Genomic DNA, 25,421 nt, shown 5'->3' on the forward strand with positions numbered 1-25,421 from the left:
GTTGCAGTTCAAGCAATATCCTGTGTGTTTTTTTAATAAAACAGTTCTGTACTATAAGAAAATACTTGTAGCATTTAGAAAAATAAAAAATAAGCTATTTTAGAGACATTTTTAATGTATTCCAATGTAACAAGCTTTTTTGTTCCTATAGCAACCATTTACAAAGTCACATCCTCTTCCCCTTCTGAAACAGCATCAATTTTTTGAGCCCTGCCCTCTCTAGCAGTGAAACAATTGAATCTAGTGCCTGCCTGGTAACATGATCTTCCTCACAGAACTGTGGCTGTCAGTGCAGCCGAAAAGTACCCAAGATGCATTTAGTGAACCCCGAGCCAATCTTCAGCGATCGATTACAGGAGAACAGATCGATCAGCAACTTAGCTAATCACTTGTCAGTGTGCAGATTGTATTGATGCACATATGGAAAAAAAATGTGTTTTTTAACAAGAGCTTGACCTGCAGCTTCAATCAAAGTCATCTCATCGGTGATCCCTTTTGCTGAAAAATATTAAAACATTCTTCAATCTGGTTGCTGGATAGTTGACAACTAGATCCAGGTCAACACTGTGATAGTGGTCCAGTCCCGATATTATTTTTGCAAACGAATATACCAATATAAGAGAGTAAACACTGAATAAATGCTATCAGACAGCTGATCTGGAGTTATTTAGGTTGGTTACGTTCTCCAGTAGAAATCATTATTCATCCCTCAACCTCTGTCTCTTGTAAAACTCTTCTTGTACCAGTATGGAAATATGGGCCCTTGTGTACACAACTCTCGAAATACCATGTCGGGAAAGAAAAGGGTTAACACTTTCTAAACTAAACAGATTAGCTAGGACTGCGGCTTTCATCTAGACTTTATCCTGAAACAATTCCCTGGTTTTTCACTTACACAACAACCTTTCCAGAATCCCTGTCTGGAGTCACATTAGGAAACCACCGGGGCTCTTGACAAGACCGTATAACGTTCAACCCATCATTGGTGGCCCACTAGGAGGATCAGTTGCGAGCAATTTTATGCCCCGAACATTTTAGGGCCGAAACACTGGGGAAATATAACTGCTTGTTAGTCAACCTAATGGTGCACCGCTAGTGATGGATTGAGCATTGCAACTCTTCTCTTGTCAGGGATGTGGAGTGAGCACACACCATCGAAATGGTTTTTTGTTATTCGGGTTTGCTGCCATTTAGCCGTGTGCTTACACATTCCATCTACTGCATGATATCTGGAGCAGTTACTGAATACTCGGAGTGGGCAGTCCCTGCTCCTGGTACCAAAGTGTGCTAATGCCAATGACATGTTAAATGGTTTAATAAAGGTGATTTATGCTTTTTAGCAAATTCTGACACCAGTAAATATTGTTTCAAATGTAGCATGTAAACATGGTGAGCTGAGACTTGGGAGGGGTTTTAGTTCCTCTGGCGGCTCCATTTTATCTGACGTCACTGTGTTTAACAAGAGTTTGCATAGGCAACCCCCATCTCTGCCCCTCGTTTTCCTTTATTGGCTCCCTGATAAGGACAGGTTAGGTAAGGGTAAAGGAAATGCCTGATTGACAAACACTTCACCATTTGAGAAGGAGTGGCTCAGTGACAGACTCTTAAAAACAATGACACTTTGCTTGAATAAGGGGAGCCTGGTTTAATTCCTGGTGTCAGCTCCTTGTGACCTTGGGCAAGTCACTTTATCTCCCTGTGCCTCAGGCTCCAAAATCATAGATTGTGTCTGTACTAACTAATGTACAGCGCCCTGGATAAGGACACTATACAAATGTTGTTATAAATAAATTTAGAAGCCCCACAATTTTTTTTAAAATTCTACTTGATTTCCAAACAAATTAAAAAGACTCCAATTCTTTGCAACATATTGTTTTTAGGTCAGTTATGTTTTAAATGCTTTGATATTTATTAGGTGAAGTTAGGTTGTTTATATATTGCTTTTTTTCCTGAAAACCTCATTAATTTGTTTGTCACATGAAATATGCATCCTCAAAGAATCTAAAAGTGGGATTACTCAACCCGTACTTCAAAGTTCCTCTTAGACAGTTTCACAGCAATAATAATTAAAAAGTTGTTGCCATGCAATATAGACTCATGTACATTCCAAAACAGAACATTCCAAAACAGAACATTCCAAAACAGAACATTCCAAAACAGAACATTCCAAAACAGAACATTCCACTTTTTCAGAGGATTCGCATTCTTACTAAAGAATCAGAACAGACCTTTTGAAATACAGCATTCCAGACATCTCTATCGACTCACCTTTTAATGTAATATGCGACTTAAACAGCAAACCCCTCAAAATTGTTGGGACACACTGAGTTCCCGTAAGGTAAAAGTGCCGGTAAAAGTAACATAAAATCAATACTGCTGTGCAGGTCAGCCAATAGAAAGGTGCCATGTCTTCTCCCCCTCATGATGTCACGACTTGCTGTTGGCTGCTGGAGCAAGCCTGACCTTGGCGAGCATATTGTGTCCACCAGACATGAACACTTGCACCAGCACATATCTTTGAGGAGAACCCCATAGAATGGAAGATCACAGATCAGCTCAGGGATCCCCTCAAGTCGCAAGTTTTTTTTTTAATGAGTACAGTGGAGGAAGGGATAGAACAATTGTACTAGGGAGGGTGGAGTAGGGAGGAGGACTTACCATATTTAGCTGCCTTAGCCGCCGCTTTTTGTGCTGCTCCCTGAGAACCAACCCCTGAGCATAGAAAAAAAAAAAGAGGTGTAATGAGCCCTGAGAGCAGTAGAGACGTGTTAAATTGACACTAAAGTTTGCCCGCCAGGCAAAATGATCAGCATGTTTTTGGGGGGAAATGTGTGAAGCACATTTGAAGATATGCGTACACCTCCTGATTCCACAAGACCCCTTGTACTGCCATTTTGGCGCACTGAACTTTTGCTAAATTGTAGCAAAAGTGACGAGAAAAAACTGCAATACAAAGCTGAAGACTTTCACACATCTCTACACGGGATCCTTAGTCCACCATCACACACCCACTTGTTTCACATCACGCTGTACATTAATAGCATACAGTACATGTACCTCCATTACAAGATAACACCAAAGATCTACATTTATTAAAGGGAAACAAATTTACTTAAAAAACATCTGTTCCTTGGGTATCCGTGTTAATGCTTTTTGCTGCCAGATGGGCAGCATTTCTAGCCCACCTAATGCTTTTCTAGCACACCTAATGCATTTCTAGCCCATATGACAGCAAAGGGATTAAGGGTGTAAAACAATGATACGCAATCCTCATTATCACGTGTTCTTTTACGCATCCTCCCTCTCTGTCTGCTACTTTATCCATGTTCTCCTTTCCCCCAATACTTTGCTCTCCTCCCTTCCACCAAACATTCTCTCTTTCCTCCCCACCACCGAAGTAACTGCCCTGCATAAGGTCTGTGTGGTATTCAAAACAACACTGTTTACTTTATTTCTGCATACAGCACTTGGCCTGAAATACTGCTATGATGTCTTCAGAAATTACACACATCCTGGAATAACAGAGATTAACTCTGGTCTAACTGTGTTTCCCAAAAACAACAGGTTATGAGTCAGAACAGACCACATGATGCTTCATTTTGTCCCTGAATGGTGGGGAATGCGCTAGGCTGTTTTGTCATGTTATGTAAGTGATACATACCTGTTCCCGTTGGGTATCCAGCCCTCCCGCCAGCGCCCACACCACCCGTGCCATAAGCTGTAATATAGGCAACATAGTTTGCACGTTTTATACACACATATTAGGACTATAAGAGTATTTTAGCAGTAAGAATGCTGCCTTTGCAGCCGTGACCTTGGGCCAATGTCAACTCTCCTTGTGACCTTGGGCAAGTCACAGATGTAGCTACATTTACTACATGGTGACTTATAATGGGATTTCAGCTTGGCCAGACTCCATGTAGCATTTTTTTTTTTACATTGTTAGAAACTTCCTGCATAAGTCTGTATGAAAAACGTCTAAAGCTTTACGCAAAGTCCATGCCAGGAAATATACAAATAAAGTTTACTTGTTTATTTATTTCTTCTGGTGCGGACCACCACACCAGAATAGTCCGTGCATGCCAGGAAATATGTAAATAAAGTGCACATGTTTATTTATGTTCTATTCTGGTGTGAACTTAAGGCAAAGCCTGCACAGTGTTTTCTCCTCGCACGCTCCAAAACAAAGTACCTCCATGCATTTATGTCAAAATGTGTTTCCCACATACTGTAGCTTTCTTTCCATCAATTTAGTTCCAAAATGGTCATTTTTGGAAGTTGATGCTTAGACTCCTGGACAATAGTTTCAGGGGTGAAATGTAGAAACTTGTTTTTCACTCACTCGTACTCATTAATTTAGCATACTCACCACCATACCCTCCAGGTTTTCCCGATGAGTACGGCAGCCCATACCCTCCTGCAAAAAACAAAAACAAATTAGAATTACTGTCCCGGCCAGCCGCATGAGACTAAAGGCGGCCGCCACTGTAGCAATACACACACACTTCACTTAGCACCATCCTGAGAGGCAGCTATCCTTGCAGAGGGCTGAATGGGGAACTCATGCCTTTTCTACTCATAGGAGATATCGGGCCATGCTGGTGGTGCTCAGCCACACAGCACCTAACGGCCCATTAAAGAGCAGGCCGCTGTGCCAACATGCTTTTAAAGATGCCCCTCCATAAGAAGAAAAATGTCCCTCGTATTGCTTACAAAATCCTAATGCTTAAACTAAGCAAATAACCATTTGCAATTTGCACCGGTGCAATTGTTTTAATCTTTCAGAGGCCAGAGTTTGTTAACTGTTAGAGGCGTTGCCGGTGCCCCTGGAAGTAAAAGGATAAAACATTATGTAGATACTATCATTTTTTATCTTAGAGTAGAAATGAAGTATCCGTTTTTGTCCTGCAGGGAAGGAGCGGAGCACTGTATTATGATTAGTGCATTTCGGCTCTAGGAATCTGACCTTTCCCTGCGTCTCTGAGCTCCGTAAATGTTAACACGTCTCTATGTGGGGGGCAAATTCCTATGGTTGTGTTCCTGGATGGGATGTTCAGAGATGGAGATGGTTGGTTCAGTCTCTTGTCAAGGATGCACTAAACCTGCTTCCACAATCAGCTGTTAAAACAGCTCTGTAGAATTTTCCATTCACCCACAATTCATAGCAGAATTCAGGTTACATTTTAATGTCAAACATCTTATCTTTTCCCCCCGTTTTTTTGAAGACAGAGTTTGATTTGTGGAACGTGATTTATTTACGATAGCAGAGTTGCTCATGACATTTCTGAAGGTCTCCTCCCTTCCAAGAAACTTCTAAATGAAGCATCCTCTTATCAGCTAGGTCCCACCAGCAAATGTCTTTTATTAGGTTACATGTGAATCCGGACTCTCACCAATTCAGTATACAATACAATTACAGGATAATATTTCCCAATGCAGCAGTCCCATTTAATGTGCTATGAAGACTAAATTAATTGTATTACTTTACTGCTACTAAGAACTAATGCACACGTAGTGATTTATAGTCAAGGTTTAAAATGCTTATCCAAGGGTACACAGGTCAAGAGATATATTGTGCGAGGGGTGGACCCCCCAAGTCTGAAGAGTCTGTAGAGTGAGATATTACAGGTGTATGTGTAGTTCCTTAGATACCATTCTCATACCTATACAGACATACAATTTGATGGCAGATAAGAACAACTTGGCCCCACCTTGTCTGCCCATATTTCTACCTGCTGTAAAACCCCAGATCCTATTTGACCATTGGCTTTCTTTCATACTTAGGGCGGCATAATGTCCATCCCAAAGAATTTGGGGATTCCCTTACTACAGAAGCATAGAACATACCTGGTAGTTTGGGAGATTTTATAGGATAACCCAGAGGAACTCCAGGCTGCTGTCCACCAAAACTTCCAAATCCTACGGAGGAAAATAGACAAATGCCAATAGCCCTTTCATCCCCGCCCTTCCGATCTCCTTAACCCTAAAGTGCAGGGACTTTCACTTGTATATTATGCTACCTCAGCCTTAGGCTGCAGCCCCGCTGGCGCTGACTGCACTCATGCTTCAGAGCGGTGACGTCCCCAACTCTCCAAGCATGAGCGCCGGGTGTCCTGTCTATTTCGCAAGCACGCGACGGGGGGGCGTTGGGGAAATGTTGAGCGCGCTTGAAAGTCACTTTTTTTTGTCTCCTCAAGCGCCAAGCTTGGGAGAGCGTGCGTGCCCGCGCATGAGTGCGCACGCACCGCGTGAGCGGGGATGTCTACATTACAAGAAGAAAAAGCGGGAAGCGCCGAGCACACGGCACGCTCCGCGCCAGTGGGGACGCTGCCTAAGGCTGTCTGCCTCTTCTTGTACATAATGTATACCCACTTATGTAACTGTATTTGTAACCGTGTATTACTAGTCATCTTAACTCTGTGCCCAGGACATACTTGAAAACAAGGGGTAACTCTCAATGTATTACTTCCTGGTAAAATATTTTATAAATAAATAAATAAAATAAAAATCTACAAAAGGTTTGGGGCGTTTTTTTTCCCACCGACTACGTGGGGTGTCATCACTAACTTCCCACCTTCACATTTTGCTTCCAGCTGATAGACACGATTTACTAACCTGGGATTCCAGCGAAAGCTCCACCTCCACCTGAGGAGAGAGTCAGGTCTCAGTACGTGACTGACGCACAACAATACAGGCAGTCCCTGGTTATCCAACAGAATCCGGTCTGGAAGTAGCGTTGGATAGTGAAACCGTTGTAAAGTGAGTCCCATGTTAATCAGTGGCGGTGAGCGTCGGATAACGCATTCAGGCGTCAAAAAACAGCCCTTAGGATTGCATTGTAAAGCGTTGGATATGTCATTCGTTGTAAAGTGAAACGTTGGATAACGAGGACTACCTGTACAAGGGAGGCCGAGAGAGACAGCCACAAACTGATGCCGAAAGAGGTAACCAGATGGAAACCACACAGAATGATGGGCATGAGGAGAGAGAAGGAGAGACAGAAAGGAGAGAGAAACCCCCAAATAACCCCTTCTGCCCAATTTCACACGTTTCTTCTTGTAATCACTTGTAGCAATCAACATTCAGTGATTCTCCTTACAGGGGATATCACAAAAGTGTGACATGTATAAATATTTCTAATCTTGCTTCTATCATTCGGGGCAGATCTCTTTGGAGCAGATGTTAAAACCCTACATCTGGTGGATTTATTTGGTGCAAAGAGATAGGAAAACTGCACAAGTTATAGGCACAATTTAGGTTGAACTCTTTTTTCATCTACCATCAAACTTTAGATACATTGCATTATACAGTAATATTGCACTGGCACGTACCTCCCATAACTATATCCACCCCTCAAAACACTCATGCGGCAATTTGGAGCAAATAATGGAGCAATGATACATTTTCCCAGTCACGCAGTGTTAAAATGATGCAATTTGCACCCGTTTTGAAGCAATGCTCAAGTTTGCGACACAATACAGTACATATTCCCGAACATGTGAAGACAGGGAAACACAGGCAGGGTGAAAGAATGTGCTAAAAGCTTCAGTGACAATGAGAATAGAAAGAAAGGCAGAGAGAGTATAAGAGTGGAAGAAATACAGCAGCATGATAGAGGAGGTCATTTATCAGTGCAATGCAACAACAAGGGGCAAATTGTGGGGCAAGAAAAAGTGTCAGCTTTCAGTGAGATTAACGTCTTTGATAAGTACGGTGCTGCCTTTAACCCCAGTGTTCTGCAGCACGGAAACTTAGAGAGAAAAGGATAAACAGATAAACAGAGAGAGGTGGCAGTGAGAGCTCGCAAGTCTGACCTTGTGCCTTCTGTTTCAACCCGGTCCCAGTTGGCACCCCAGGAAGGACACCGACTCCTGGGTACCGTACACCTATAATGACAATAGTCCTCTCAGAAAGCTCCTGCAACAATGGACAGCACCTCATCATGTGGTGGGTCTTCTGCTCCCCACCGAGGTGAGCGTCATCCGTACAGACAGCGCCTCTCATTATAAGGCTGCATACACTATGGGAGCTCCAGGTAAGAGGCTGCAGAAAGGGTTCTGTTTATAAGGAATAACACTCACCTGTTCCTGGCCACACTCCACCAGGCAAGACCCCGGGAATTCCAGCACCTGGTAAGAAATAGGAAAGAATGCAATAGTGGGAGACGCAATGGGGGAACAAGAGAGGTTTGAAACATCCCACTGTGTAACAAACAACTGCAGCATTACACACTACTACACATACAGTGCAGGCAACGTGAGATAATGGGCTACATCAACTCCATAAGACACCTTTCAGCCCATTCACTATGTTATGCATTACAGTGTCACTGTGCTGTGTGTCTGTGCCCCTGTTGTGGGTGCTACTTTGTCACCATGTTGTGTATATTTGGATCACTGTGCTTTGTGTCTGTTTCGCTGAGTCACTTCACAGTATCAATGTAAAAAAGGGGAACACATCTTCACACCATCCATGTTACATGACAAAGTGGGACACGTGCTTAGTGGTGCCACTGCATATGACACCTGACACATAAGCAATGGCACTTTGATACAGGACACAGTGGAACACTGTCTAGCACCTCAAGGACACAGTGGCATACTGTACACTGCAGTGATACAGTGACTCACATCACAATGACAAAGCACAAGACCTCACATGCAGCTCTATAACACAATGACACAAAGACAGTGCTATCTAAGTACCACAGTGACAAACAGTACAATGACACCACGTAATACAGCGCACGAAGGCATTAACACAGTCTAATGACACACAGTGTTAGACACACATCATAGTGACAGTGATGTACAGACAGTAAATATTATGCAGTACAATAAAACAGTAACACAACACAGTACCACAGAGATACGCGGCACAATGTCATAGTGACACACAGCATAGTAACACACATTACAGTGATACAGAGACACACAGCATAGTGTCACATAGCACAGTGCCACAGTGATATGCATTACAATTACACACCGCACATTCTCTCACCTGGCAATTTGCCTGGTTTTCCTGCAGCTCCTGGCTGGATACCGGTCTGTGGAATCCCACCCCCTGAGAGAGAGAACAGAGGAATATTTGTTAGGGAGGTTCCGGAAGGAGCCTCTATGAAAGATCCACAGGTAGCCACCACCCAAGCACACCAAGAGAAGATGCAAGGAAGGCAAACCTGTGGTGATTCCTGGTGCAACACCAGTGCCCAGAGCCCCGACTCCAACACCACCAACCCCTGCGCCTACCAGAGAGAGACAAGTATGAGGGTCTTTCTTTAGGACTTTATTGTAGCCCATCCTATTATCACCTCTCATCATTGGGCTCTGCTGACCTATAATATTATAATGAATAAATGAACCATTTCCTGTTATTACATGTTAATATGTCTGCTGACACAGAACCTTAGATACGTTCATGCACCCTCAGAGCAAAGACAGAGGAAGAAGGATTAGACTGGAGCAGATATCACCAGTGATTATCATCCGAGTAATAATGGAAGGGACATTAATTATCTAGAAATATAATGAATGGAAATTCATTTTGTGGTGCTTTCAGTTGCCTGTGGGAGAGGGAGGGGATGGGGGTGTGGTTGGGGGTTGGTCCCCTGGCAATATGTGGATAATGGGGGACATTTTCCCTATCGCAGCTGATTCGGAGTGCGTTCGCCTCTTTTCAATTTTGATTGCGGTGAAACGGTCTTGACCTTTTTATGCTGTAAAACTCTCCTTCGTAAACATTTTCGTCGTTTATTCAGCACCCTGCCATCTCTACCGACGCCCCATCTGGATCCAATGAACGTGACAAAAAAATTCAAAAAGTGCGTCTATGGTGTCAAAACGAAGATCAAGGTCCTGTAGGATCTCTCTGGGGCGCTGCTAGCATTTACCGATGTAACCCAACATCTGTATTTCCCTCCAGCCAGCTGCCAATGGCTGCATGTTAGTGACCCGGCTGATCGGGCTACTTTCCCCACAGCAGAGTATTGCCACTGGCGATTTTCGGAGGCGGAGGTTGAAGTTGAGCTACGCGTACATCTGTAGTGACCATGCCATGTTAATGGAACTATATGGCAACACACTGCAGGTGGAATCTGGATCCTGTAAGGAAAAAACCTGCACTCCACAGGCCTTTCCATATATAAAAAAAAGAGCGCTTAACCGCGGACGGATCGATGGTTGGGTCCAAACGTGGATATTAGACCTTTGTCCTCTTGACAAAGGTTCATGTTAGAACCCAAACGTCGATCTGTCCGCAACGAAACACTCTTTTTTTGATATTTGCAAAGTCCTGTGGAGTGCAGTTTTTTTTTGCCTTACGGGATCCAGATTGCAGTGATTGCCCCTACGGGGGGTCACGGTGCATCCGAGGCAATGCAGCAGATGACATGAGTGCTCCTACTGTCAAAGTTAACATACAGTACAGTAGGTGAAAGCACCTAGATTTGGATCAGAATGACACGTTTTGTTGGATCTCTGCCCACTACATTTTGGGTCGCAGTGAATGAGAATCAGACCAAGTTCTCATAATTTGTCTGTGTCCAGTGCAAAGGTGAAAGTTTCATTCTATAGGGGTATAAATTATATTTAGCATTTCATTTTTGATTTGCTTTGATTCCCTCACCCCCCCCCCCCCATTTATCTGTGATATATATCTTTTTTTTAAAAACACATAGATTAGGAAGAATGAGTTTGCTGCCTTCAAATCTTCGCAACCTTCATGTTGCAAAACTGGAGCAAAAAAACCCCCCAAAACAGCAAGAAAATAAATCCTATTGAACGCAGTATTTAAAAAAAAATTGTTGTGTGTAATTTGTCATTTGTTTTTGCAACCAAGAGACTTCAGAAGCCAGCCCCATTCATCTCTAGGGACTCTTCAGGGAAAAAGTTGCAGTTCCACTCAGAGGTGAGGGGTTTAATATTTCCAGAATGACTCCTTGTCATTGTTGAGTTCCTCTGAGAGGTTTCAGTACTGGGGTTTCTGTTCCTTTCTGAACTCCATCCAGAACTTGTCATGCAGAATTCTTTATCAGCTTACACTTGTAATCCTCACAAGAAGCGGAATGATCTGTGGTCCACCGATAGTTACAGAATGTTTAAGGTAATGAGCGCAAATTAATGCGAGATAAAAGCCAGGAAGCAGGGCACTCGCCAATGAAAGCAACCCACAATGGCAAGTGCTGATGCCAACATGAACTCAGTAATCATTTCCAGTGGGGTTTTTTTTTTTGGAGGGGGGAGGATTGGATAAACACTCATTTTAATTTTCTTTTGTAACGGGTGTTTTATTAAGATTTATCTGATTAAACCTAATAATCTCAGGATTATTTAGTGATCGTGTAATACATAGCAATTCACACATGGTGCCCCTAGAACAAGGGTACGCAAACTGGGGGGCGTGGTGGTTACAGAGGCTCTTCCCAAAGGCCATTAAATGCCGGGGGATTGCGTGAGGTCTCTGCAACTTCCCTTATCTTGTCTTTGGCAACGCAGCGTCACACGGGACCCCTCAGTGTCATTTGACGTCGGAGACAAGGCACGGAGGGGTGGCGCGAGTAGGGTGGGAGAGCAGGCAGGGGGGCACAGGACAAAACGTTTGCGCACCCCTGCCCTAGACAATTAGTCACAGGCCCCATTCTGTGCCACCAGTAATCGGTAGGACAGCATGAATGGGTCACAGATCGCCTGAGCTGCCAGGTCACCCGGCATTGACTTAAAGCCAGATACCCCACCCCAATTAATTGACTTAAAGCCAGATACCTGTTCCCCAATTTAACAATATTGAAGTTGTACACACAAAAAAATGGCGAACAGGGGATATCATAAACATCAATGTCATTTCACATCACTTTCCCCTCTCTATAGACTCAGTCTGAAATTAAAATGTTATATTAAAATTCCAACCGTTTAAACACCCCCTCCTGCTATTACCAATGTAAAGTTCCATAAGCTCCTTCTCTCTCTGGCTCACAACATGGTGGGAGGGACTGAAGCAATGATTCATTGGTCCTGTCCACTAAACCACTCTACCATTCTGTTACTACATCACTCGGTGGTTCGACTGAAAGACTTGATGGGCCATAGGTCTTGTTTCTCTCATGCCGCTAAAGTAACATGCATGATTGGTCAGCCTTGTTCCGCTGGCAGTCCTTGTTATGCGGGAGGGAGGGTCACTTGGTAGTGGTGGTCCCAGTGTTGAAAAGATCAGACTCCCCGTTCTCTTACTGCCAGAGAGGATCCCAACACACTGGTGTCTAATCTTTGCAGGCACCTCTGACCGTATAGGTTCACTACCTTTATGTAACCAAGTTACTGTCGGACCAGAGGCAAAGGCTGAATGATACAGATACACAATGCAAGGTAGAAGAAGCACACTCAAGGTCCTTTCCTCAGACCAAACACCGGTCTGAGGTGTTTGGTCTGAGGAAAGGACCTCAAGTCCTGAAACGTTACCTAGTCATTAGCTCTGATGCTTTAAATATAGTTTGAAGTTTCTTTAACTCTACATTAGTCTTGTGTGTGCTTCTTCTACCTTGCATTGTGTACCAGTTTTTGGATCCAGCTTTGGGACGCCGGGATCATCAGAAGGTGAGCACCATAAGCATAATACGCTTTATCTATTTATTATTATTAGTGGTGTGCCACTTATACCCATCTTTTTTCCTGAATGATACAGAGGCACTTCGAATCTCCAAAACTCACCCCTGGGATCATGTTCATGTTTTTAACCCTTTCCAATGTTTACAAAACACATCTACTATTTCTATGTTCTGAGCATATGTTCTCGTGGGGCTTTCACCTAAATGATCTGAAACAGTTATCCCAAGAGACGTGTGAAACATTTGCGAAACTGCTGAATAATTCAACTTTTGCCGCTTGAAACATTTGGCAAAAAAGAGTCAAAAGAGTCAGATGTTTTCCCACATCTGCACAGCATTGGCAACTCATCATTCATTTGAAACATAAATAATAATAGCACACGGCCCTTGATATTAAATGTAATTTAACACGGTCTCTTAAGCAACTTTTGTGGGAACCAGCAGACATTGTGTGTCCAAGGCGACTTTCCGCCAAGAAAAAGCACTGACGTCTTTTTAAGATAAAGTGAAAATAAAGAGAAAGAAAAACGGTAAGATATTCACACTTCCTAGTCATCCGCCAACCCTACATCACTGATGTGTTACTCTCCTATTGTGCATCCTACCAGGCAGTTGCGTACATTTAGGCCCCTGGTACTTGGAATACTAAACGATTCAAATGTTATTTACAGTATCAGTGCTATGTGCATATTTGCAGCTAGTGGAAAAGAAAATATGAGTTAAGAATATTTGGCTAGTATAGATCAGGGGGCTCAACTCCAGTCCTCAAGAACCCCCAGCAGGTCAGGTGTTCAGGATACCCAGCTTCAGCACAGGTGGCTCAATCAGAAGCTCAGTCGAAGACTGAACCTCAGCCACCTGTGCTGAAGCAGGGACGGATTCCTCATTCAACTGCAATTGGGTCAAAACTCCCACTGAAGTCAGTTTGTGACCTTCTACAGTATATGTTCCCGAGTTGGGAGTGAACGCTTTCATTAGAAATAGTCTCCTCTGCTACTGTGTAACCACATTGATCTGCGCAATGTCATTACATGTGCCACTTCCCAATCATACCTGGGGCTTTTCCTGGCTGTGCTCCTGCTTGCTGAGGCCCTGGCAAAGAACCAGTAGTCTTACACTGCTGATCGTGGGCCAAAGCCCTTACACTACTGTACTACTCTTCCACAGCCCTTACACTACTGTACTACAGTACTCTTCCACAGCCCTTACACTACTGTACTACTCTTCCACAGCCCTTACACTACTGTACTACTCTTCCACAGCCCTTACACTACTGTACTACTCTTCCACAGCCCTTACACTACAGTACTACTCTTCCACAGCCCTTACACTACAGTACTACTCTTCCACAGCCCTTACACTACAGTACTACTCTTCCACAGCCCTTACACTACAGTACTACTCTTCCACAGCCCCCTTACACTACAGTACTACTCTTCCACAGCCCTTACACTACAGTACTACTCTTCCACAGCCCTTACACTACAGTACTACTCTTCCACAGCCCTTACACTACAGTACTACTCTTCCACAGCCCTTACACTACAGTACTACTCTTCCACAGCCCCCTTACACTACAGTACTACTCTTCCACAGCCCTTACACTACAGTACTACTCTTCCACAGCCCTTACACTACAGTACTACTCTTCCACAGCCCTTACACTACAGTACTACTCTTCCACAGCCCTTACACTACAGTACTACTCTTCCACAGCCCTTACACTACAGTACTACTCTTCCACAGCCCTTACACTACAGTACTACTCTTCCACAGCCCTTACACTACAGTACTACTCTTCCACAGCCCTTACACTACAGTACTACTCTTCCACAGCCCCCTTACACTACAGTACTACTCTTCCACAGCCCTTACACTACAGTACTACTCTTCCACAGCCCTTACACTACAGTACTACTCTTCCACAGCCCTTACACTACAGTACTAATCTTCCACAGCCCTTACACTACAGTACTACTCTTCCACAGCCCCCTTACACTACAGTACTACTCTTCCACAGCCCTTACACTACAGTACTACTCTTCCACAGCCCTTACACTACAGTACTACTCTTCCACAGCCCTTACACTACAGTACTACTCTTCCACAGCCCCCTTACACTACAGTACTACTCTTCCACAGCCCTTACACTACAGTACTAATCTTCCACAGCCCTTACACTACAGTACTACTCTTCCACAGCCCCCTTACACTACAGTACTACTCTTCCACAGCCCTTACACTACAGTACTACTCTTCCACAGCCCTTACACTACAGTACTACTCTTCCACAGCCCTTACACTACAGTACTACTCTTCCACAGCCCTTACACTACAGTACTACTCTTCCACAGCCCTTACACTACAGTACTACTCTTCCACAGCCCTTACACTACAGTACTACTCTTCCACAGCCCCCTTACACTACAGTACTACTCTTCCACAGCCCTTACACTACAGTACTACTCTTCCACAGCCCTTACACTACAGTACTACTCTTCCACAGCCCTTACACTACAGTACTACTCTTCCACAGCCCTTACACTACAGTACTACTCTTCCACAGCCCTTACACTACAGTACTACTCTTCCACAGCCCTTACACTACAGTACTACTCTTCCACAGCCCTTACACTACAGTACTACTCTTCCACAGCCCTTACACTACAGTACTACTCTTCCACAGCCCCCTTACACTACAGTACTACTCTTCCACAGCCCTTACACTACAGTACTACTCTTCCACAGCCCTTACACTACAGTACTACTCTTCCACAGCCCTTACACTACAGTACTAATCTTCCACAGCCCTTACACTACAGTACTACTCTTCCACAGCCCCCTTACACTACAGTACTACTCTTCCACAGCCCTTACACTACAGTACTACTCTTCCACAGCCCTTACACTACAGTACTACTCTTCCACAGCCCCCTTATACTACAGTACTCTTCCACAGCCCTTATACTACAGTACTACTCTTCCACAGCCCCCTTATACTACAGTACTACTCTTCCACAGCCCCCTTATACTACAGTTCTCTTCCACAGCCCTTATACTACAGTACTACTCTTCCACAGCCCCCTTATACTACAGTACTACTCTTCCACAGCCCTTATACTACAGTACTACTCGTCCACAGCCCCCTTATACTACAGTTCTCTTCCACAGCCCTTATACTACAGTACTCTTCCACAGCCCTTATACTACAGTACTACTCTTCCACAGCCCTTATACTACAGTACTACTCTTCCGCAGCCCCCTTATACTACAGTACTACTCTTCCACAGCCCCCTTATACTACAGTACTAATCTTCCACAGCCCCCTTATACTACAGTACTACTCTTCCACAGCCCCCTTATACTACAGTACTACTCTTCCGCAGCCCCCTTATACTACAGTACTACTCGTCCACAGCCCTTATACTACAGTACTAATCTTCCACAGCCCTTATACTACAGTACTACTCTTCCACAGCCCCCTTATACTACAGTACTACTCTTCCACAGCCCCCTTATACTACAGTACTACTCTTCCGCAGCCCCTTATACTACAGTACTACTCTTCCACAGCCCCCAATACTACAGTACTACTCTTCCACAGCCCTTATACTACAGTACTACTCTTCCACAGCCCTTATACTACAGTACTACTCTACCACAGCCCTTATACTACAGTACTACTCTTCCACAGCCCTTACACTACTGTACTACAGTACTCTTCCACAGCCCTTACACTACAGTACTACTCTTCCACAGCCCTTACACTACAGTACTACTCTTCCACAGCCCTTACACTACAGTACTACTCTTCCACAGCCCTTACACTACAGTACTACTCTTCCACAGCCCTTACACTACAGTACTACTCTTCCACAGCCCTTACACTACAGTACTACTCTTCCACAGCCCTTACACTACAGTACTACTCTTCCACAGCCCTTACACTACAGTACTACTCTTCCACAGCCCTCACACTACAGTACTACTCTTCCACAGCCCTTACACTACAGTACTACTCTTCCACAGCCCTTACACTACAGTACTACTCTTCCACAGCCCTTACACTACAGTACTACTCTTCCACAGCCCCCTTACACTACAGTACTACTCTTCCACAGCCCTTACACTACAGTACTACTCTTCCACAGCCCTTACACTACAGTACTACTCTTCCACAGCCCTTACACTACAGTACTACTCTTCCACAGCCCTTACACTACAGTACTACTCTTCCACAGCCCTTACACTACAGTACTACTCTTCCACAGCCCCCTTACACTACAGTACTACTCTTCCACAGCCCTTACACTACAGTACTACTCTTCCACAGCCCCCTTACACTACAGTACTACTCTTCCACAGCCCTTACACTACAGTACTACTCTTCCACAGCCCTTACACTACAGTACTACTCTTCCACAGCCCTTACACTACAGTACTAATCTTCCACAGCCCTTACACTACAGTACTACTCTTCCACAGCCCCCTTACACTACAGTACTACTCTTCCACAGCCCTTACACTACAGTACTACTCTTCCACAGCCCTTACACTACAGTACTACTCTTCCACAGCCCTTACACTACAGTACTACTCTTCCACAGCCCTTACACTACAGTACTACTCTTCCACAGCCCTTACACTACAGTACTACTCTTCCACAGCCCTTACACTACAGTACTACTCTTCCACAGCCCCCTTACACTACAGTACTACTCTTCCACAGCCCTTACACTACAGTACTACTCTTCCACAGCCCTTACACTACAGTACTACTCTTCCACAGCCCTTACACTACAGTACTACTCTTCCACAGCCCTTACACTACAGTACTACTCTTCCACAGCCCTTACACTACAGTACTACTCTTCCACAGCCCTTACACTACAGTACTACTCTTCCACAGCCCTTACACTACAGTACTACTCTTCCACAGCCCTTACACTACAGTACTACTCTTCCACAGCCCCCTTACACTACAGTACTACTCTTCCACAGCCCTTACACTACAGTACTACTCTTCCACAGCCCTTACACTACAGTACTACTCTTCCACAGCCCTTACACTACAGTACTAATCTTCCACAGCCCTTACACTACAGTACTACTCTTCCACAGCCCCCTTACACTACAGTACTACTCTTCCACAGCCCTTACACTACAGTACTACTCTTCCACAGCCCTTACACTACAGTACTACTCTTCCACAGCCCCCTTATACTACAGTACTCTTCCACAGCCCTTATACTACAGTACTACTCTTCCACAGCCCCCTTATACTACAGTACTACTCTTCCACAGCCCCCTTATACTACAGTTCTCTTCCACAGCCCTTATACTACAGTACTACTCTTCCACAGCCCCCTTATACTACAGTACTACTCTTCCACAGCCCTTATACTACAGTACTACTCGTCCACAGCCCCCTTATACTACAGTTCTCTTCCACAGCCCTTATACTACAGTACTCTTCCACAGCCCTTATACTACAGTACTACTCTTCCACAGCCCTTATACTACAGTACTACTCTTCCGCAGCCCCCTTATACTACAGTACTACTCTTCCACAGCCCCCTTATACTACAGTACTAATCTTCCACAGCCCCCTTATACTACAGTACTACTCTTCCACAGCCCCCTTATACTACAGTACTACTCTTCCGCAGCCCCCTTATACTACAGTACTACTCGTCCACAGCCCTTATACTACAGTACTAATCTTCCACAGCCCTTATACTACAGTACTACTCTTCCACAGCCCCCTTATACTACAGTACTACTCTTCCACAGCCCCCTTATACTACAGTACTACTCTTCCGCAGCCCCTTATACTACAGTACTACTCTTCCACAGCCCCCAATACTACAGTACTACTCTTCCACAGCCCTTATACTACAGTACTACTCTTCCACAGCCCTTATACTACAGTACTACTCTACCACAGCCCTTATACTACAGTACTACTCTTCCACAGCCCTTACACTACTGTACTACAGTACTCTTCCACAGCCCTTACACTACAGTACTACTCTTCCACAGCCCTTACACTACAGTACTACTCTTCCACAGCCCTTACACTACAGTACTACTCTTCCACAGCCCTTACACTACAGTACTACTCTTCCACAGCCCTTACACTACAGTACTACTCTTCCACAGCCCTTACACTACAGTACTACTCTTCCACAGCCCTTACACTACAGTACTACTCTTCCACAGCCCTTACACTACAGTACTACTCTTCCACAGCCCTTACACTACAGTACTACTCTTCCACAGCCCTTACACTACAGTACTACTCTTCCACAGCCCTTACACTACAGTACTACTCTTCCACAGCCCTTACACTACAGTACTACTCTTCCACAGCCCTTACACTACAGTACTACTCTTCCACAGCCCCTTACACTACAGTACTACTCTTCCACAGCCCTTACACTACAGTACTACTCTTCCACAGCCCTTACACTACAGTACTACTCTTCCACAGCCCTTACACTACAGTACTACTCTTCCACAGCCCTTACACTACAGTACTACTCTTCCACAGCCCTTACACTACAGTACTACTCTTCCACAGCCCTTACACTACAGTACTACTCTTCCACAGCCCTTACACTACAGTACTACTCTTCCACAGCCCTTACACTACAGTACTACTCTTCCACAGCCCCTTACACTACAGTACTACTCTTCCACAGCCCTTACACTACAGTACTACTCTTCCACAGCCCTTACACTACAGTACTACTCTTCCACAGCCCTTACACTACAGTACTAATCTTCCACAGCCCTTACACTACAGTACTACTCTTCCACAGCCCCCTTACACTACAGTACTACTCTTCCACAGCCCTTACACTACAGTACTACTCTTCCACAGCCCTTACACTACAGTACTACTCTTCCACAGCCCTTACACTACAGTACTACTCTTCCACAGCCCTTACACTACAGTACTACTCTTCCACAGCCCTTACACTACAGTACTACTCTTCCACAGCCCCCTTACACTACAGTACTACTCTTCCACAGCCCTTACACTACAGTACTACTCTTCCACAGCCCTTACACTACAGTACTACTCTTCCACAGCCCTTACACTACAGTACTACTCTTCCACAGCCCTTACACTACAGTACTACTCTTCCACAGCCCTTACACTACAGTACTACTCTTCCACAGCCCTTACACTACAGTACTACTCTTCCACAGCCCTTACACTACAGTACTACTCTTCCACAGCCCTTACACTACAGTACTACTCTTCCACAGCCCCCTTACACTACAGTACTACTCTTCCACAGCCCTTACACTACAGTACTACTCTTCCACAGCCCTTACACTACAGTACTACTCTTCCACAGCCCTTACACTACAGTACTACTCTTCCACAGCCCTTACACTACAGTACTAATCTTCCACAGCCCTTACACTACAGTACTACTCTTCCACAGCCCCCTTACACTACAGTACTACTCTTCCACAGCCCTTACACTACAGTACTACTCTTCCACAGCCCTTACACTACAGTACTACTCTTCCACAGCCCCCTTATACTACAGTACTCTTCCACAGCCCTTATACTACAGTACTACTCTTCCACAGCCCCCTTATACTACAGTACTACTCTTCCACAGCCCCCTTATACTACAGTTCTCTTCCACAGCCCTTATACTACAGTACTACTCTTCCACAGCCCCCTTATACTACAGTACTACTCTTCCACAGCCCTTATACTACAGTACTACTCGTCCACAGCCCCCTTATACTACAGTTCTCTTCCACAGCCCTTATACTACAGTACTCTTCCACAGCCCTTATACTACAGTACTACTCTTCCACAGCCCTTATACTACAGTACTACTCTTCCGCAGCCCCCTTATACTACAGTACTACTCTTCCACAGCCCCCTTATACTACAGTACTAATCTTCCACAGCCCCCTTATACTACAGTACTACTCTTCCACAGCCCCCTTATACTACAGTACTACTCTTCCGCAGCCCCCTTATACTACAGTACTACTCGTCCACAGCCCTTATACTACAGTACTAATCTTCCACAGCCCTTATACTACAGTACTACTCTTCCACAGCCCCCTTATACTACAGTACTACTCTTCCACAGCCCCCTTATACTACAGTACTACTCTTCCGCAGCCCCTTATACTACAGTACTACTCTTCCACAGCCCCCAATACTACAGTACTACTCTTCCACAGCCCTTATACTACAGTACTACTCTTCCACAGCCCTTATACTACAGTACTACTCTACCACAGCCCTTATACTACAGTACTACTCTTCCACAGCCCTTATACTACAGTACTACTCATCCACAGCCCCTTATACTACATTACTACTCTTCCACAGCCCTTATACTACAGTACTACTCTTCCACAGCCCCCTTATACTACAGTACTACTCTTCCACAGCCCTTATACTACAGTTCTCTTCCACAGCCCTTATACTAAAGTACTAATCTTCCACAGCCCCTTATACTACAGTACTACTCTTCAACAGCCCCTTATACTACAGTACTACTCTTCCACAGCCCCCTTATACTACAGTACTACTCTTCCACAGCCCCCTTATACTACAGTACTACTCTTCCGCAGCCCCCTTATACTACAGTACTACTCTTCCACAGCCCCCTTATACTACAGTACTACTCTTCCACAGCCCCCTTATACTACAATACTACTCTTCCACAGCCCCCTTATACTACAGTACTACTCGTCCACAGCCCCTTATACTACAGTACTACTCTTCCACAGCCCCTTATACTACAGTACTACTCTTCCACAGCCCTTATACTACAGTGCTACTCTTCCACAGCCCCCTTATACTACAGTACTACTCTTCCACAGCCCTTACACTACAGTACTACTCTTCCACAGCCCTTATACTACAGTACTACTCTTCCGCAGCCCCCTTATACTACAGTACTACTCTTCCACAGCCCCCTTATACTACAGTACTAATCTTCCACAGCCCCCTTATACTACAGTACTAATCTTCCACAGCCCCCTTATACTACAGTACTACTCTTCCACAGCCCCCTTATACTACAGTACTACTCTTCCACAGCCCCCTTATACTACAGTACTACTCTTCCGCAGCCCCCTTATACTACAGTACTACTCTTCCACAGCCCCCTTATACTACAGTACTACTCTTCCACAGCCCCCTTATACTACAGTACTACTCTTCCACAGCCCCCTTATACTACAGTACTACTCTTCCGCAGCCCCCTTATACTACAGTACTACTCTTCCACAGCCCCCTTATACTACAGTACTACTCTTCCACAGCCCCCTTATACTACAATACTACTCTTCCACAGCCCCCTTATACTACAGTACTACTCGTCCACAGCCCCTTATACTACAGTACTACTCTTCCACAGCCCCTTATACTACAGTACTACTCTTCCACAGCCCTTATACTACAGTGCTACTCTTCCACAGCCCCCTTATACTACAGTACTACTCTTCCACAGCCCTTACACTACAGTACTACTCTTCCACAGCCCTTATACTACAGTACTACTCTTCCGCAGCCCCCTTATACTACAGTACTACTCTTCCACAGCCCCCTTATACTACAGTACTAATCTTCCACAGCCCCCTTATACTACAGTACTACTCTTCCGCAGCCCCCTTATACTACAGTACTACTCTTCCGCAGCCCCCTTATACTACAGTACTACTCTTCCACAGCCCCCTTATACTACAGTACTAATCTTCCGCAGCCCCCTTATACTACAGTACTACTCTTCCACAGCCCCCTTATACTACAGTACTACTCTTCCGCAGCCCCCTTATACTACAGTACTACTCTTCCACAGCCCCCTTATACTACAGTACTACTCTTCCGCAGCCCCCTTATACTACAGTACTACTCTTCCACAGCCCCCTTATACTACAGTACTACTCTTCCACAGCCATCATACTACAGTACTACTCGTCCACAGCCCTTATACTACAGTACTAATCTTCCACAGCCCTTATACTACAGTACTACTCTTCCACAGCCCTTATACTACAGTACTACTCGTCCACAGCCCCCTTATACTACAGTACTCTTCCACAGCCCCCTTATACTATAGTACTACTTTTCCACAGCCTTTATACTACAGTACTTCTCTTCCAGAGCCCTTATACCAAAGTACTAATCTTCCACAGCCCTTACACTACAGTAATACTCTTCCACAGCCCTTATACTACAGTACTACTCTTCCAGAGCCCTTATACTAAAGTACTAATCTTCCACAGCCCTTACACTACAGTTGAAACAAAGGGGTTAACCGGCGCCAAAGAGGGTAAATACCAGTCCTGTTGTGACAGTCCAAATACAGTCCTTGGGATGATGAATGGTGATGATTCTCACCTCAGCAGTGCATATGTGAAAAAAGAGAAAGAGAAATAATAGTGCAGTAAATCAACACGGGGGGGGGGGTGATCACAGATATTGACAAAAAACAACAAACAAGACATACAAACATATAACACTAGCACGGCCTAAATATTAATAAAAAGCATATTTATTGATGTGGAAATGTGCATAAACCGCATCCGGAGGGGTAAAATTGCAACCCTACTCACAAAATGCTGGAAAGGTACAGGCAGATCTGCTGTATGCAGCTGGGCTGTCAAGATGGCGACCGGAGCACTTGTGCTGGCGTCCACACGTGACTAGGAAGCCAGGCAGATGACTCAGATGACGAGGCCTCTGGGCGGACGTGACGTCACCCCCGTTGTGTATTCTCCACCGGCTCACAGGACTCCAGTCCTCCAGTCCTCATCAGCAGCCGCAATATCGCCGTACTTCGGTTCAAAACACTAGTTGGAGACTGCAGAGTTTCTCCTTTGGAACTGCAGACTTCACCACACTGGAACACTCTAAAAACTTGAAACTTCCCGACGCGTTTCGTACGCATGCGCGTACTTCTTCAAGGGATGTGCTTGTCTGATAGTCTCTATGGTATATATACCCTCAGTCCAAAGTCCTGGTTGGTTAATTGGATTTGTGGTATTAACCCCAATTAGGGCTAATAGACAACAGCACATAAACAATGGCCTATGCTAATCAACATACATAACAAACATACAACATTAATTGGGATGAACAGAAAAGAGAAAAAAAACGTTAAAAACATTTAAAAAGACATTAAAAATATAAACAGTGGCAGAACAAAGAATTAATGACTTAAAAATAAGTGATTATAAAAAGGCTTTGAGTTCAAAGTCGATATTCATTCCCTTAGGGGAGAGGGTTTTAAGTTCATATATCCAGTAAGCCTCACGTATACTGGCCTGCTGGAGTCTACTCCCCCCTCTAGGATTAACATCAACCTGCTCAATTGCCTGACAGATAAGACCCTTGGGATTCTTATCATGGTACAGAGAAAAATGATGTGAGACACTATGTGTCACTAAGCCCCTTCTGATATTGTAAATATGCTCATAGACACGTCTCTGAAAGGTTCTCCCTGTTCTGCCCACATATTGCAAGCCACAAGGGCATTGCAATAAATATATAACATATGTGGAGTGGCAGTTAATGAAATTGTATATAGGGTAACTCCTATTAGTAACATTAGATGTAAATTTTTTTGAATTTTTACTAAATGAACATGCTACGCATTTTACACAGGTGAAGAAACCTTTTAGATTCCCTCCTAGTTTCTGCTTTCTTTGGTTCACCGGACAACTGGGGGCTAGTTTAGATTTTAAGTTATTAGCCCTGGAAAATATAATATTGGCTTTTTTTGGGAGGATATCTGCCAATACTTCATCTTGTAATAAAATAGGCCAATATTTATTTATAATTTGTTTAATTTTTGGCGCCATTTCATTATATTGAGTGATGAACGCTACCTGGTTGTGACGTGTATTTATTGTTTCCTTCTTTTTAACCTCATATTGAAGTAAAGTGTCCCTATTGATCTCATTGACCTGATTAAAAGCCTCATTTAATTCAAACTCTTTGTATTTTCTATTAATGAATTTATGTTTTAGATCTTCTGCTTGTTTTTTAAAAATCTCGTCTTCTGAACAGTTACGTTTAAGACGTACCAGTTGTCCCTTTGGAATATTTCGCAGCCACTGCGGATTATGGTGACTATCCGCGCGCACATAGTTATTTGCCTGCACAGACTTAAAAAAGGTTTTTGTGTGCAATATGTCATCTTTGACATATATGTGGAGGTCCAAAAAATCGATGTGTTCAGTACTAAAACTACATGTGAATTTTAAATTAAGGTGATTGTGATTTAAATAAGTGCAAAAATCATTTAAAGAATCCTGAGTGCCTGACCAAATGAAAATCACATCATCAATGTAGCGCCGCCAGAGCACCAGGCTCGCTCCTAGAGGACAGTTGTTCCAAATGAATTCCTCCTCCCAACTGTCCATGAATAAGTTGGCATAACTAGGAGCGAACCTCGTGCCCATGGCGGCACCACATTTCTGAATGTAATAGTGAGAATTAAAAGTGAAATAATTATGTGTTAAAATAAACCAAATACTCTCCATCAAAAAATCCCTCTTGGTGCGTGAATAGCCACTGGAGTGTTCCAGTTTGCGAGACACGGCCTGGCATCCTTGATGATGGTCAATAACTGTGTACAAGGATGTTACATCAGCCGTGGCTAGAATGTATCCTTGCTGCCATTTAAGATCTTTTAGAATTTGTAGCGTATGTGTCGTGTCTCGCAAATAGGACCTGCCACCAGTGACTACCGGTTGAAGATGGTGATCTATAAATTGTGAAAGATTTGAAGTGAGGGAAGAAATACCAGAAATAATAGGT

At 44.2% G+C, this 25,421-nt stretch overlaps 1 protein-coding gene across 13 annotated transcripts in view; it reads right to left on the reverse strand.

The window, feature by feature from the left end:
* The window catches only part of ELN (elastin), a 101,507-nt gene that overhangs the window by 37,584 nt on the left and 38,502 nt on the right, over window positions 1-25,421 (reverse strand). For 11 of the 13 annotated variants that reach the window (XM_075594506.1, XM_075594509.1, XM_075594507.1 and 8 more), the window contains 9 exons: window positions 9,182-9,247; window positions 9,004-9,066; window positions 8,082-8,129; window positions 7,815-7,886; window positions 6,616-6,645; window positions 5,848-5,919; window positions 4,370-4,417; window positions 3,662-3,718; window positions 2,659-2,712 (listed from right to left, as the gene is read on the reverse strand). In XM_075594506.1, coding sequence (XP_075450621.1) covers window positions 2,659-2,712; window positions 3,662-3,718; window positions 4,370-4,417; window positions 5,848-5,919; window positions 6,616-6,645; window positions 7,815-7,886; window positions 8,082-8,129; window positions 9,004-9,066; window positions 9,182-9,247 — 510 coding nt within the window. The remainder of the gene's footprint in view (window positions 1-2,658; window positions 2,713-3,661; window positions 3,719-4,369; window positions 4,418-5,847; window positions 5,920-6,615; window positions 6,646-7,814; window positions 7,887-8,081; window positions 8,130-9,003; window positions 9,067-9,181; window positions 9,248-25,421) is intronic. The other 2 variants (XM_075594516.1, XM_075594510.1) reach the window with 1 other exon arrangement.

Source organism: Ascaphus truei, chromosome 3, assembly GCF_040206685.1.
Source record: "Ascaphus truei isolate aAscTru1 chromosome 3, aAscTru1.hap1, whole genome shotgun sequence".
NCBI lineage: Eukaryota > Metazoa > Chordata > Amphibia > Anura > Ascaphidae > Ascaphus > Ascaphus truei.